The sequence below is a fragment of the Fibroporia radiculosa genome (genome assembly GCF_000313525.1).
Source record: "Fibroporia radiculosa TFFH 294 genomic supercontigs, scaffold1086, whole genome shotgun sequence".
Taxonomy (NCBI): domain Eukaryota; kingdom Fungi; phylum Basidiomycota; class Agaricomycetes; order Polyporales; family Fibroporiaceae; genus Fibroporia; species Fibroporia radiculosa.
This window is the reverse complement of record NW_012133262.1, coordinates 120,042-135,208: the sequence shown is the minus strand read 5'-3', so window position 1 is coordinate 135,208 and position 15,167 is coordinate 120,042. Positions and strand designations below refer to the sequence as shown.

The window sequence follows — 15,167 nt, the reverse complement described above, 5'->3', positions numbered from 1 at the left end:
ACAGATATAAGCGAAGGTGGATAACGGGTGAACCGTCGACAATCCGAAATCCAAGCAAGAATAGCGAATGTGGTGCCGCTTACAGCAGCGCGAGAATGATGAAAGCAGTGAGATGACATCCACAGGTGAAGACCCGTGTGTAGTGATATACCGTTAGATTAGATGTGCGATGTGCAGACGGTGAATGTACATTCTTGTTGAGCAAAGCAGAGCTGATTAGTGAGGACGGGGAGCGTATGGATACAGTTGGGGACCGCGCCGATGAGGTTCACTGCAGCTGGAATGCGCTGTCAAGTCCAAGACCGAAGCCGGAGCCGGGCTCGCCGTATGCCTCGGGCGCAGGCGCGATCATACTCCCGAACGAGATCTTGCGCGCGATAGTGCGCGAAGGGAGTTTGGCCCCACCGGTTCGGCGGAGAGACTTGCCTCGAGGAACTTGGGGTGTAGATGGGGTCCCAGGCGTCATCGGTACTTCAAGAGCGTGAGGTCCTCGAGCAGTCAGTAAATCACCAATTCTTGAGGTGTGCAGCAGATTGAAATTGTCAGTACGAAGAGAGTCTCTTGTTGTGGGAGGATTACGATCGGGCTGGGGATGAGGTAGCTCACCGCCCAGAATGATGGGGTTTCGCTTGAGGTTAGTCCTGGGCTTAGTAGTTCGTCGAGCGGATGTCTCTTTATTAGCCCTGGGGGACTTATTTACCGTCTCCTGATGAGATTTTCGGCGAGACTTTGGCTTTTCCGGAGAAACGCTGGGCGAAGAGGTTGGAAGAGGAGTCGGGGATGCCGCCTTCACGCGGGCCTTCTTTGCTTTCATACTCCGCATCTTCTCTTCCTCATCAGATGATGTCGCTTCTGAGTCCCTACCACTCTGGCTCATGGCTCCCGAACTACGTTTTGGAATGGTACCAAAGGACGGTGCACGCTTGAGGGACTGTCCAGGACCATATACTCTAGATCCAGCAAACGAATCGGCGCGCTTGACACGCTGCACTCGGGGATCGAGAACGGGGAGGATGAAAGAATCGGATGAATTAGACATATCCGACATAGATCTCCGCATGTGCGCGTTTCTAGAATCAGAATTGCTAGAATTGAGCGTAGTTGAGCTCGGAGTTGAGGGGAAGATTCCTCTTCGGCGGGCCATGCCGAACGAAGGAGATGAGGGGCGGGAAGATATAGATGGATGGGAACGATAAGAAGGGTTAGGAATGGTGCGGTCAGAGCTTTGCAGGCGACGGGAGAGGCTGGTGAGAGGGGTCAATCCCAAAACCCACTGAAGAGGCCAAAAGAAAACTCACCGAGTGATTTTGTCATTGTCCATCAAATTAGGTGGTGCCATTTGCATAAAGTCCATACTTGACTGCCTGTACAGAGGTCTTTTCGGACCGCTGCTTGTTGACTGCTGTTGCGCATCAGGATCACTGGCATCTTCCTCAGCAATCGTGTCACTGGCTCCGTCGCTGGCGGCCTCCTTTGCGCGCATTCGTGCGAGTTCGACTATTTTGGCACGTGTTGCACGGAGTGAGTGTGGCCAACCAACGGACCCCTTCGCCTGAGATACACCCCGCGCAATCTTGTCGAGCAAATTTGATGGGGGTACCGGGCCATTGAATGGGGTAAGTAAGTGTGCAGGAAGGGCATCCAAAGTCTGTATGAGCATTATGTAGGAAACGGGGGAATTGATCATGATCAGTGGGTCTGAAACGCGCTACTCAACGCGAATAAGACACGTACCCTTGAGAGAAGCCGCGTCTGCTCTACGCTCCATTCTACCTCCATATCATCTGCGCCATCATAGTTGGAGCTGTTCCAACTGTCGCTACTGTTTCTGTTCGCGCCAGAAGCTAACAACGGCAAGGGAGAACGACTGTTGGGAGGTGTGTGCGGAGACCCGCCTCGAGGAAGGGCGGTTTGTCTGCGGGTCGCACGTTGAGAGACCGGGAGAGCGAGCGGCGGTACGGCAGCAGGCGGCCGTCGTTGCATACTGTCCTAGTTAAAAGGAGAGAAAATCACGGAAAATGGGCAGGAGGGATAGAGTACGGAAACAATGGGAGTGATAAACGGGCGCTTAGTCAGTAGTCCGAACCACCCCCAATGCCACGTTCCAGTTTAGGGCCGGCAAAGTCGCGTTTCGGCCATTTCCGATCACGCCACCAGCGCGTCGACCATGTTGAACTTTCTTAGGCGCCAGCCAGCGCACTCTGCACGAGCACAAAAATGTGAAGAAAACTCGCCTTGCCGATCACAAAACACGCTTTTGTCTTGCACAAATGACGTCGATGGGCCTGAGACCATTGGCAACCGGCACATCAGAATCCCAAGATATTTTACGTGAAGAGGGCGGCACGGGAGCTGCGGCCCACACAGCGCCAACGAGAGCCAGTCGTGATATGTCGCAGCACGCAAGCACTGCGTCCGAGTTGGATCCTAGCGTGTCTCGAGTGAGTCAGACTCGCCAAATGTGTCGTGGGCACCAGTTTCAGACAGAAGGAGCCAGGGGGGACAACCCGGTTGGTCGAATCTAAGTCACCCAGTGTAGCAGACATACGATTCAGCCTAGTCTGGGAAACAACGGTCCTGAGACATCGCTGGGGACGGACAGGGCGAGTCGTGCAGCGATGAAAGTGTGAAGCAAGGACGAAAGCGGTGGTTATGGGGTCGATGGCAAAAGAAATTCATGCGCCACCATCAAAGTGCTCGTTCACACTCGAGTCGTCACAATCAGATATCGGGGCATGAGCATGTCATCTTGTCCATGCAAGGGTCAATTTTGGTACCGCAACCGACATGCGGTTCAGCTCGGGCTTCCACAGGGCCCTCATGTCGGCAGAACTTTACTGTCTATCTACAGTAACCCGAGAAAGCAGCCCGTTGTGAACGTCAAACAACAAGGCGCCACATCACGACAGTCAAATACAAATCCCAATTCACACCCTGTTTCTAGGATGTGGTGTATTCATTGTCCTAGCATCTTCCCCTCCCTTGTAAATGAGCAACCGACAAAGCAACTTCTCTGTATAAGCGGACCCGTAGCTCGACGTTCAGAACGCCGATTAGACTGCATTTCGCCTCAACCTCGCCGCGGAGATTCGTCGGAATTCCCGCATGGAGAATAGCATATGATGCCCACTGTCAAAACAAGCACAGAAGAGGAACCGCTGACCAGAATCAGCGATGATAGAAAGCAAGACTGATAACTCAGCGGAGTCGTGGTTTTCATGAAGTCGGAATCTGGCGGGCCACTGGGAAAAGCATGAGGGCGAGTGTCGCCATTGGCCGATTGCGCTGGTATCATTCGGATTACGCCATGGTCCCGTAGAGTTCTGTCGCAACAGATCAGTGAAATTAGTGGGACAGGTTTAGGGAATCGTAGAAAAGCCTAAGCGCCGTCGGTGATCATGCGACAACAAGGAATACCTGGGTCACCGGTTGCGGAGTGCCAGTAGGATTTCGGCAGATACTGTACAAATTCAATGAGTGTGCTTACCGTGATGGCTTAGAAACCGACAGTGTCAAATAATTGAGACATCTGTTTACCGGCCGCCTTCCTTCCCCCATGCTCTACGTCATCCCTCAATTGTAGCTGTGAGAGAGATCAGACGCAAGGTGCTATTGGGGAGGAGTACCACATGAACCCAGTCCTATTACATTTCACTCGGCCTGTGGAAGACAAGTCAGGGAAGAGAAGCCGGGCGGGAGTTCGGTACCGCGATGCAAAAGTCGCCACCTCCATATTTCTGAATTACTCCCAGCGGTAGGTATTTCTTCTAAATGGCTTGTAGCATGTACACCTACCACGACCGTTGCTCGAGTACTTCGCCTGCGCGGAACTTGTCAGGTTCGGCGCAAACTCATATCGATGAATGGAAGGTCGGAACACTAGTACAAGGTACCCGCTATCACTCCCGGTGGAAGAACCATCTCGTAAAAGATGAAAAGTCTGTGAACCAACAGGGAGCGACCTACCGTGAGATTCGGCCAAGTTACCATCGTGTGCAATACCTAGATCCGAACTCACCACACTATGGCTTGCATGTCCTGAGAAATCCACCCATCGTACCGTTCAATGAAGGTCGCAGAGCACTACGGGTTTCTTTCATCTTCGATAACTCCCATAGCTATGGTATGTCCGCAGCTTCGAAGGACATGAGCGCGGGCGCTCGCTTCCATGCATCTGAAAGAGAACAAAACAATTACAAGAACACAACACATATATACAAACGTGAGCCAGGGAGTATGCAACGAGCGCAGGGTTGGAAATACACAACAAAGGGAACAGGTCGGCAACTCAGCTCTTCGTTGCCATCTTCCTCGTAAGGCTCCTCAGCCTCTCTGCACCCCTCTTTCGCCGTTCGATGTCGACATCCACGCTCATGCTTCCCTTGCCAAAGCCAGCATTCGGTTTCGGAGCGACCGTGTAGCTGCCCAGCTCCCGCTGGGGGATCATAACCGCGTTCTTCCGCACGCGGTTCTTGTCGGTTTCCCTGGCGCGCGCAAGGATGGTATTCAGTCGCTCACCACCACGGGCACCTTCGCCGTCTCCTGTTTGTGCGGTGGGGACAATGCGGTCCCTGTAGGAAGCACTGCGCTTAATGATTGGCCGGGACCACGCAGAGATGAGATCATTGGCGTGGCGTGCGATGTCAGCAGTTACCCGTTTGGATTTGGTGTAGAAGATGACCACGCGCCCCAGCCCTGATTCCTTTAGGGCACTGCTATCAATGTATTCCATCTTCTTTAGGATAGGGAAGAACTCTTTCTGAATGTCCAGTGCAGGAAGGGACCTGTCAGGAAGAGGTTCCAGCCATCTTCGTACTCCCTCCAGGAGGTTATTGTCAGTTATCGACTGTGAGAGAGAATTCCTAACAATTTTGTGAGCCTGCAACACGAAAACAATTTGGCACCAGTAGCACGTACTTTCGCAGCACTTCCATTACCTGGGAAAGCATCCGCAACTTAGCGGTGGCGGGAAGCTTTTCTCGATTAGACTGATCGTCATCCTGAGCAGCAGACAACATTGCTTCTCGGAGGCGGGACACTTCCTCGTCAGCGTATCTGTCAAGCACATCCTCGTCATCCTTTTTCTTTCTCCTAGACTTTGAAGATTTTTTGGGTTTCAATATGGCCTCAATTTGCATGTCCAATCTCAATTTGCTGGCTAAAGGACGCTGTGAGCCCGGTCGTGCATGTGCAATATAAATACACACCTTGCTCTGGGGGAAGCTGGCTGAGATCTATCTCGTCCAGCTGCTTGCGTTTCCGCTTCCTCTGCTTCGGCTGTCGCTCCCCCTCCTCCGCCACACGCCGACTTCGCCGCCTGCTCTGCTTCACCTTCGCGGCAGCTTTCTCTTGTACGTACTCATCCCCAGAATCCCCCGACGACTCGGCATCGTCAGGTATACCAGATGAGGCCCGCACATTGCGGCGCGGCGGGGGCTCTGCAAAAGAGCACAATGGTTATAGAATCCAAAAGAAAAGAGCGTAATGGCTTACCGTCCTCCTCGGGTGAAGAGAGCTCGTCGTCTGAATCACGTCCGAAGATTTGCTCCTCGAGGTCAAGATGGCCCTTGTCTCGCTAACGAGAACATTGGTTTCAGGACATATCAAAAGCGAAAAATCATACCTCCATAGCTCCTGGCCCTAGGATCCGGATTTCACAGAGGTAAATGCGGTCGAGGGGAAACAGTCACCGTGTGACAATCAACCCTAATGTGTCACACTCACTCAGCGTGTGACCACCCCTTCGACTCTTATAGAAACTTGTAAGCTCGAGATTCAAGTTTAACTTTCTCCAGAATCTAGACACTCACATCCCTATGAATGGCGCGTAATGTAAGCGACTGATATTTTGCGCGTGAATGAAGAGTGGTTATTTATTTAGTTCTCAGCCTTGTGGGCTACGTCAGATTTACGGTGTCTATGCATGGTTCATGCATAGCCTGAACTTGAGGCCAGTATCCGCTAGTTCAGCAGTTTCTCCGAGCCCTCACTTCGTGTACGCGGCTTTGGTCCTCGGAGACGTATTGTTCTCATTTCTGCATCCTAGCATGATGCACACGACACTCGATAATTTACTCCTTAGCAGCTCGCAACGGGTATGTGAAGTTACACGTACTTGCTGAAAGAAAACATACATTATGAAAATCTTACAACTTGTCAGACGTAGTAAGGTAGGGCGTCTCATTTGCGCAGCTGTATGTGTAACACTACGAACATGCTGGAACGGCGTGCTAGGAGTGGATTCTCATACGGCACATCACCTAGATGCCAAGCGCTCGCGCATCCAACAGTGCGGTGTTCTAGTTTCCACAAAAGCCCGATGCGTAACTGTATCATTAGGGTTTGAGTTTGTGGTGGAACAAAGTGGAGCCACTGGCGAGATTTTTCGGCCTCATGAAGGCTGCGAAGGCTGTTTGGCGTTCACCAAGATATGCTCGCGCTGCGCCGTAGTCTATGACGAGAAGGTAATTCCTTTTGGGTGTAACTAGTAGCTCTTTACCCCCCTGTAGCCGCCCGAGACCACAGGAAGGCGATGCCGTTAAGCTTTTGCATGGCTTTTGCAATAGCCTCACTTTCAGACGATATTCCTTTTGGGTGCAACTAGTAGCTCGTTAACCCCCTGTAGCCGTCCCGAAACCACAGGAAGGCGATGCCGTTAAACTTTTGCATGGCTTTTGCAATAGCCTCACTTTCAGACGGTATTCCTTTTGGGTGCAACTAGAAGCTCGTTACCCCCCTGTAGCCGTCCCGAGACCACAGGAAGGCGATGCCGTTAAGCTTTTGCATGGCTTTTGCAATAGCTTCATTTTCGGACGAGAGACGTTTCATCTTGGGACCGTGCCGAAATGACGAGAGTGTATGGCCACAGTCAATATTAGTGGATTTGTATTTGTAAATTGTGCCAAAACTTACCGGACGCGAGCTCGAGCGTGTGTGAGACGCGGTCTTTACATTGTCAAAGGCGTATGGAAGCGGAGAGAAGCGTACCTGGCTGATATGAACAGACTTCTGTGGTCGATCGAATCCCGCGTCCGCGACGCGGTGCACGCAGCCACCGCTCTGGCAATGGCGAGGACGGCGAGGAGAGAGGAGAAAAGACTGACATAAGCCCGGGCCGAGGTGGTGTGAGTGTTGGAGCCAAGAATAGGTGAGCGTCAGAGCAGCCGCGCGGGGCTGCGACACTCGCATCTTCCGTCAATTATTAAGTATGCATCCTCGACATTTCCCTCTCGTCAGCTGAGCTGTCTCCCATCTTTCTTCCTCCCCCCATGGCCACAGAGATTGTCGCGCCCATATCTCCTTTTCTGGGTCGCTCCCTACAGTCAATGCTGGACACCCCTTCCCCCATGTCTCCCAACCATGCAGACCGGCCCCTTCCGGCCATCCCACGCACGCCAAAAAGTATGGCACACCATTCCCTCCCACCCTCTCCGAAAATCAGCATATCCTCGTTCAAAAGGAGGTCTATGCTTGAGGCGGGACCCTCAAAATCCCGCACACTGCTACATCCGACCTTTGGCTCTCGTCGCGCACTAGGTCGCCTACTGAAGCAGCACGGTGTGCTCGCCAATCTACTCGATCATTTGACTTGGGGCGACTTCCATGCTCTTGCAAGCAGTTGCAAGGATTTTAGGCACGGCATGATCGACTCTTCAGACTGCAGAGATGTGATTCTTGCCCGCTATGTTCCTGGGTACAGCGATGCCATCCACGATGGCGACCGGCAGGAAGTCACGGTTAATTTCCATGATCTGACTTTGCTGGGTGAGTTTCTTCTACTCCTTCCAATCCTCCGACTGACGCAAGAGCACACAAAGTGATGTCCCAGTTTGTTTCTCTGCACAAATACCCCATGCATGCGCTGTCCGTGCTCAACAACCTCGCCGCACAGTCCTCGAACCAGTTCGAGCTCTACGAGGCCACCGCAAAGTATATTGCCCTCACGCAAGCCCACTCTCGCTTCGTCCTCCTTCTGCAATCTCTTGTCCACAGTGCTCCCATGGCTCATTACATCGACGACCCCGAGGACAGCTTCGGTTCCTTGGCGTCCCCAGACACCAGAGCCCCACCGTCGCAAGGTGTACGCGAGTTGGTCTTCCCTGCACCCTTGTCGTATTTTGGAGCTGGCAACTCGCCTGATGTCGCACAACTCAATGTCGCACGCCCAGGTGGAGTTAGAAGCAAGCTGCGCCGTCCAACCGCTGACAGTGTCAACACTGTCGTGCCTCGGGCGCTCTCACTTAGCCCTACGCGTGCGTCCAGTGATTTTCAAGCCTTACTCGGTCACTCGGACCCGCGAAAGGGCAAAGGTCGGCGGATGTCCGTCTTTGGGGCACCCAAGGTCCCACCACCTCCGCCATCGTCCCAGCCTGCTGCAATTCGGTATGCCAGTGGTTGGCAACGGTCATCAAAGGTGCTGGTAATGCCGCCGAATGGCAGTGTTCGTCTGGCCCAGAACGTAACGTCAGTGTCGGAGGATGATCTTAAGGCTCCGAAACGGCGCTTCACGACAGCGACAGCCTCCAGCGAGTCATCACTGCTCAGCCCCCCGTCGTCGAGGAGCAACACCGAGCATACGGACAGGAGCTGGTCGCCAGGCCGCCGAAGTTCTCCCAAAGATCTGCCTGCACCACCTCCTCTTCCCGCTACGCCTTCTGTACCTCGCGGGACATCCGCTCACGACCTCTATTTGGCAACTTCTCGCGCCCGTGCGCCCGTGTTGCGCACGTTCGTGCCATGCACGGAGTTGAATGATACGGCCATCGCCGCATGCGAAGAGCAGCTTGTCGACGCGGGTCTTTGGGAGCATCTCTCCGTCGGTGACATCATTTGCAACTTTGGATACGTCCCGCCCGTTGAAGAGGAGCGTCGTGGCTCGTCAGGAGCGGGAAAACAGGTGTGGCTTCTGTATGAAGGCTCATGTCTTGTCCCGTACGCCCCTCCGAACCCGCCGCCTGTAGAGGATCCACTCTCACTGCCCTCTCCGCTGTATTATTCTCACATCCTGCCACCGTTCAGCAACCCGGTGTACATCCTCTCGCTACCTGCTCTCCCACAAGGCATCTCATCTAACGGGTACGAGCGCGGGCACAATCCCCACCTGCAGCTCACCCTCTCTCACGTGCCATCCCGGGTGCGGAGCCCCCACTCGCCATCTGGACATGCCCTTGTGCGCAAATACGTGTGGATTGCGCGGTTGCCCTACGTCGGCCCGGGATCGGGCGCCGCTGCGGGGCTCGGCAAGGGCTGGCAGGGCGAGTGGATGCTCGAGGGGGAGGGTACGCGGGAGGGCCGGCAGAGCCTCCTGGACGCCCTGAGCGATGGCTCGGGTCTCACCCGCAGGGGCAAATGGGAGGTCGTGCGCGACAAGTCCGGAAGCGGACGGCTGTGGATGAAGTAAGTTGTTTCCGCTGTTTTGTTTCATGAACGGTTGATTTACGCGACGCGCGTCAGGCTGCTCGTTCCTAACATCGATCACCACAACCTCACGGAAGACATCATTAATTTACCTCCATCTAAAACTTCGGCTGGACACTGACATGGGACGCTTTACTGGACGCTGGACGGCTTGGTAGAGACCGTTATTTTTGTGCACCGTATATACCATCTACCTAACTAGCTTCACTTTTGCATCACTGCTACTAACCATCTACGCTTCATCTGTCCGGCATCATGATTTATACGTATCACATCCCCTCTTGAATATTTCCCTACGCATCACATGGTTAATCGCCTCGTCTGCGTGTTGCTGCTGTGTATTACGGAATGCTCGTCGGACTGTTTGCTGTACAATTTGGACTGCTAACTGACGTGTGGTCGTTTAGCATGTAATCGCTCCACTGTCTCCACCACATTCATATGGATCTATGGGCTTTACTTTGTTTGTAGCTAGTTACGGGTACAACAAGTACTGTACATGTGTTGTGGACTACTGCAACTTTAATGCATTCTCTTCTCTCTGGGGCAGGGCATCATATACAGTAGTCGAGGTGAGGGCTTATTGTTAGACGAGGCGTGCGATGTCAGTGTTGACGAAGTACGAGGCGTCGAAGCCACCGGCGGGGCTGTTGATGAATCCAGCCTGCTCCAGCACACTGTGGGGCATACACTGCTCAGCATGATCCATTTTCCGACTCCACAGGTACTCACCCCAGCGTATCTGTGATTACCTGAGTAGGAATCGCTGCACAATCTTGAGACCACGCAACCGTCTTCAGCCAAGCCTGGGAGCTCGGTCAGACGCCATCTCACAGGGCACAACGTCATGGAACGTACTCTGATGTCCTCTTCGGGATAGCCGAACTTCGCTTTGATGAAGTCGACATCGTCCTGCTCTCGCTTCTCCGGCGAATCGAACGTGCGCACATACGTTGTGAGTGTGGTGAGGAACGTGCGTAGTTCCACGTCTGCTGCGCGCGTTGGATGCGCTGCGATGAGCCACGAGGGCCAAGGGGTGGGCACGGAGCCGATCTGTCCGTGAGGGTGATGAAATTTAAGCAGAGCAGGTGGAGGAGGAGGGGAAATGGACGTACGAAACGAGCTTCACCGGCATCGACGAAGGGCTTAGTGGTAAACCACTCCCACATGAAAGCGCTGGTTGACCCGTCGTTCACCGAGTCGATGAGTCCACGGATATCATTATTCACTTGAGTCAAGTCCAGGGATGGTGAGCTCAGTACGAACCATAATGGTCAGACCTACCTCTGAACTGCAGCTTATCCGTAGGCCAACTCTGCTGGAGCGCCATCACATATGCCATCGTCTGACTCCCACTGAAGCGCATACATCCCAGTCAGTCACACTTTGATTTTGATTTCAGAGGTACGAAACGAACCTTCCATATCGCGAGATGCCGATGGCCGTTCCCTGCAAATCCGCGATCTCGTTATACTTTGTCTCCTTGCCGGTGATAACTGCCCTGAACCAGAAGCAACTCGGTTAAGAAGGCCCGAAGGAGCTCGATATCGGGAAATACGCACCAGTTCAGCGGAGTCGTAACATAGCTGCCGACGAGCCTGTAGTGCTCCGAGCCCTTAGCAATGCCAGAGATCAGAGGATCCGTCAGGGCTCTGTAATGATGTTCACGCTACATCAGGTCCGAGCTGCCGCTCAGAAATGAGGTCAGACTTACACCGCGACATCGATCTCGTTGTTTGTCAGTCGATTAATCAACTGGCCTGTACCACCTACAAGCACCAGTCCAGCTTATCAGTACATGGTCGACGTAGGGTACGTTTACATACTCACTCGGGCACTCCACCAACGTGAGCGTCTTTCCTCCATCGGCTTCTGCGTACTGTAGAAGGGGCGACGAGAAGTGCTCGCGGACTACCCCATGTCAGAACGGATCCTCTCGTCGATACACGAGCTCTCCAGACCTACGCACCATACCCAATTCTCAGAGGCATCTTGAGCGTCGCGGCGAGATGGGAGTGGTGCGGAAGAGAGGACTGCTCCGAAGAGCTTGCTCAGCGCGACCCGCAGATTCACGCAGTCGGAATGCAGCAAGATCGGCTGGAACGATCTAATCTAATCACGAGGAGACGTCATCGATTCACCGTTCGGTCTTTCAGCTACAGCGGCCGAACGGAGAACTCATTCGCAGATGCGCAGTTGGACGAAACACACGATTTTGGAGACCTTACAGTAATCCGCAACAAGCCATGGTGTAGAGCATGGAAAACAAAGAAGCAGGTTGAGTCGAGACAAATACACGAAGGAAGTCAAGCCCGACCCATTATTGAATGACGATCATCCAAGCTAGTATAGAGTAGAATAGTCTAACAGAAAACCTGTTCAGTCGGAGGAACGAAGGAGTCCTGACCGCCGTGACTTACAAAAGAGGATAGACGGCGAGCATCGTCCGCTGTTTCTCCAGCTTCGTACCTTCCAGGAAATTTCTCGATGCTAGCAATAGTGAAGAGGCTGAGAATAAACACAGGAGGACGAAACAGCCCAAACGCACCCCATATACACCACGCCCAAGCTGCCAATGTGATAGGGGCCCGGACGTAGATCAAATGCACAAACACTGCTACTAGCGCAGCCACATTCAAAGGCGCAACACAGTAGCCAAACGCGCAGAGGCCTTGGAAGAAAGAGCTAGAACAAAGAATAAGATATTCCAGGATATTCGCAAAGTCTAACCGCTTACACTCGACCGCCTAAAAGCTATTTAAAGTGTCTCAGCGGCATTCCATACCAACAGACACTGCGACACTGCGCTTACTTTGGCTTGAACAGTTACTACTAGTGAGCCAAATGTCATGATGCACACGACACTGGAGAAAATAGGGAGAGACTGCGATGGCGAGGCCTTCAAACACATAGATGATAGTGAGGACAACATAAGAGAAATTCGACGGACATCACTGACCCTAATGGTGAGCAAAATGCCTAGCGTCAAGCCGATTACTAGTGGACCCCAAAGATCCCAATCCCTGTTAAGACTGTCAGGGTGACACAGCATGAAATTGACGTATGGACACTAACCGAAGGACCTCTCGACTTCCTGCTTTTGGGGGGTATAGTACATGTACTGTCTTTGTATAAATAGAAAGTAGATCTCTCCCCTAAAGAGCAGCCTTAGTCCCTTAGGTACGCTGGTTAACTAGGGAACAGATACTAACAATGGTGGTTGACACAGGTTCATCGAGAGTATCGACTCCTGTATAGCTGAAAAGCGCATCGAATAAGCGAGGCGAAGGATACATAAATACAATTTACACCAACCGCATCTCGACCTGAACGCCGCCGACTGTGCTTCGGGCTGGCCTTGGTCCAACATTCGGCGCACTCCCTATGTTCCCAGAGACAGGGCTAGTGGGGAAGTTGGCAGCAGAGGCAGATCTTGGTTGTTCTGGAGCCCGACCTTTTCCTTTATTAATGTGCGGAGACAGCGGAGTAGCCAGTGAAGGATGCGTGAATCCCGGGATAGATTCTTCATCGAGGTCATCGTCATCGTCTGGACAGTTACCAAGTAAGACATGCACCAAATGAGAAAATTTGAAGCGCACCTGCTTGGATGAATTGGGATGTTGATGTGAGAGGTGTCGCAATTCCTGTGGTGTCCATGATACGTCTATTGCTGCTAACCTGAATGCGCGGACGCGACGAACCCTCGAGGTGGCACTGCGCTAAGAGGGCGCCTAGCGAATTGTAGGCACGCACGTGACACATCCCACGCGCTTAGCATAGTGCAGCACTGACGCGTCGCGTTCAGACCACTGCAGCTGTGTTTTCTAGTCTTCAGTCATCTCTCCTTCTTCCCACACAAACGACACTTAGTGGAAAGCCATGGTGTGTATCGCCACGACAGTCTCAAAGCAATCAGGTGCTCATGTCACATATAGGGAAACGCTCCTTCTGGATTGGGACCAGCCGGGCAGGGGAAAGGGCAACAGCAGGAGGATGGCGACAAGAAGAATCCCCAGGAGCAGAAGAAGAAGTGGGAGCCGCCTCTCCCCACCCGGGTTGGAAAGAAGAAAAAGAAGAAAGGTCCCGACTCCGCCTCCAAACTCCCTGCAGTTCACCCGACTACCCGCTGTCGGCTGAGGCTGCTCAAGATGGAGCGCATCAAAGATTATCTGCTCTTAGAGGAGGAATTCATTCAGAACCAGGAACGCTTGAAGCCTGAAGCAACCCGGGAGGAGAAGAATGAGGAGGACAGAACAAAGGTGGACGACTTGCGTGGTAGCCCGATGGCAGTAGGTACTTTGGAAGAAATCATTGACGACGAACATGCCATCATCAGCACAGCGTCGGGTCCGGAGTACTATGTCTCTATTATGAGCTTCGTTGACAAGGATCTCCTCGAGCCTGGGTGTCAAGTTCTTCTCCATCACAAGACTCAAGCAGTTATTGGTGTACTGCAAGACGATGCCGACCCTATGGTTAGTGTTATGAAGTTAGACAAGGCCCCAACAGAGAGTTATGCGGATATTGGTGGTCTTGAGAATCAAATACAGGAGATTAAGGTGAGCTTGTCGACGAACCTCAGTGCTAATCCCGTATTGAATATATCGTAGGAATCTGTTGAGTTGCCATTGACACACCCAGAGCTGTATGAGGAGATGGGCATCAAACCACCTAAGGGTGTGATCCTATACGGCGTGCCAGGAACGGGCAAGACACTTCTTGCTAAGGCTGTGGCAAATCAAACGTCAGCTACCTTCCTGCGTGTGGTGGGCTCCGAGCTTATCCAGAAATACCTCGGAGACGGTCCTAAACTTGTGCGAGAAATGTTCCGAGTAGCAGAGGAACATGCACCCAGTATCGTTTTCATTGACGAGATCGATGCTATCGGAACGAAGCGGCGAGTATATCTCAGTTACCTCGCACATCGCAGCATATATTAATGCTAACCGTAGGTATGACTCCACATCCGGCGGTGAACGGGAGATCCAGCGAACGATGTTGGAGTTGCTGAACCAACTAGACGGTTTCGACACTCGTGGAGACGTGAAAGTAATCATGGCTACGAACAAGATTGAGTCGCTCGATCCGGCGCTCATCCGACCAGGTCGCATCGACCGCAAGATTGAGTTCCCGCTGCCCGACATCAAGACGAAACGGCATATCTTCAAGTGCGTTACGTTACAATGCGAGATATGATTCTTGTAACTGATCTCGCCCGCAGGTTGCACACGTCGCGGATGAGTCTCTCCGAGGACGTCGATCTGGAAGACTACATCACCGCCAAGGACGACCTATCTGGCGCCGATATCAAGGCCGTATGCACCGAGGCCGGCTTGTTAGCGCTCCGGGAGCGCCGGATGAGAGTGACCAAGGCCGACTTTACATCCGCGAGAGAGAAGGTATGTTACTAGTTCGACTTATACTGTTAAAAAGCTGGAAAATAATTGTCGTTTTCTAGGTACTATACAGAAAGAATGAGGGCACACCGGAAGGGCTTTACCTGTGATTTGTACCATGACCTTGTTATAGCTTTGGACGCGTTCATTTTATGTTCTCATAATTACTACGTTCGATGACATTAGCTTGCGAGGTCGTCAATCGACGTGTTCTGGACGCGTAACCGATTCTAACGCAAGTTTGAAGACTCAATGGATACCAAAGGAATAGATACAGACAATAAAAGTAAGGAATATATACGGAGTACATCCAGCTTGACAACGCTGTAACGGTCTGCCCGCACGCACCGACTC

General features: G+C 52.6%; 6 protein-coding genes across 6 annotated transcripts; 2 read left to right on the top strand and 4 right to left on the bottom strand.

Moving 5' to 3' along the window:
* Nucleotides 1–268: 268 nt before the first annotated feature.
* On the bottom strand, nt 269–1,983 carry FIBRA_02143 (uncharacterized protein; the record flags this gene model as incomplete). The annotated part of the gene is made up of 3 exons (XM_012324009.1): nt 269–1,244; nt 1,299–1,648; nt 1,735–1,983. 3 exons carry the CDS (start codon nt 1,981–1,983, stop codon nt 269–271), a joined length of 1,575 nt encoding a protein of 524 aa, XP_012179399.1.
* Nucleotides 1,984–4,288: 2,305 nt separating this feature from the next.
* Nucleotides 4,289–5,629, bottom strand: FIBRA_02142 (uncharacterized protein; the record flags this gene model as incomplete). Its single annotated transcript, XM_012324008.1, has 5 exons — nt 4,289–4,862; nt 4,918–5,158; nt 5,208–5,438; nt 5,494–5,575; nt 5,624–5,629. The coding sequence occupies 5 exons, from the start codon at nt 5,627–5,629 to the stop codon at nt 4,289–4,291; spliced, it is 1,134 nt and encodes a 377-aa protein (XP_012179398.1).
* A 1,639-nt stretch (nt 5,630–7,268) lies between these two features.
* On the top strand, nt 7,269–9,538 carry FIBRA_02141 (uncharacterized protein; the record flags this gene model as incomplete). Its single annotated transcript, XM_012324007.1, has 3 exons — nt 7,269–7,764; nt 7,818–9,396; nt 9,454–9,538. The coding sequence occupies 3 exons, from the start codon at nt 7,269–7,271 to the stop codon at nt 9,536–9,538; spliced, it is 2,160 nt and encodes a 719-aa protein (XP_012179397.1).
* A 465-nt stretch (nt 9,539–10,003) lies between these two features.
* FIBRA_02140 (uncharacterized protein) lies at nt 10,004–11,408 on the bottom strand (the record flags this gene model as incomplete). The annotated part of the gene is made up of 10 exons (XM_012324006.1): nt 10,004–10,094; nt 10,150–10,223; nt 10,276–10,470; nt 10,533–10,645; nt 10,702–10,772; nt 10,835–10,918; nt 10,980–11,069; nt 11,132–11,186; nt 11,248–11,328; nt 11,387–11,408. 10 exons carry the CDS (start codon nt 11,406–11,408, stop codon nt 10,004–10,006), a joined length of 876 nt encoding a protein of 291 aa, XP_012179396.1.
* Nucleotides 11,409–11,737: 329 nt separating this feature from the next.
* FIBRA_02139 (uncharacterized protein) lies at nt 11,738–13,074 on the bottom strand (the record flags this gene model as incomplete). The annotated part of the gene is made up of 10 exons (XM_012324005.1): nt 11,738–11,780; nt 11,838–11,907; nt 11,966–12,102; nt 12,155–12,171; nt 12,230–12,316; nt 12,377–12,440; nt 12,493–12,572; nt 12,630–12,675; nt 12,733–12,964; nt 13,017–13,074. 10 exons carry the CDS (start codon nt 13,072–13,074, stop codon nt 11,738–11,740), a joined length of 834 nt encoding a protein of 277 aa, XP_012179395.1.
* Nucleotides 13,075–13,296: 222 nt separating this feature from the next.
* On the top strand, nt 13,297–14,923 carry FIBRA_02138 (uncharacterized protein; the record flags this gene model as incomplete). The annotated part of the gene is made up of 6 exons (XM_012324004.1): nt 13,297–13,317; nt 13,353–13,976; nt 14,028–14,318; nt 14,401–14,585; nt 14,639–14,816; nt 14,876–14,923. 6 exons carry the CDS (start codon nt 13,297–13,299, stop codon nt 14,921–14,923), a joined length of 1,347 nt encoding a protein of 448 aa, XP_012179394.1.
* Between the last annotated feature and the right edge of the window lie 244 nt (nt 14,924–15,167).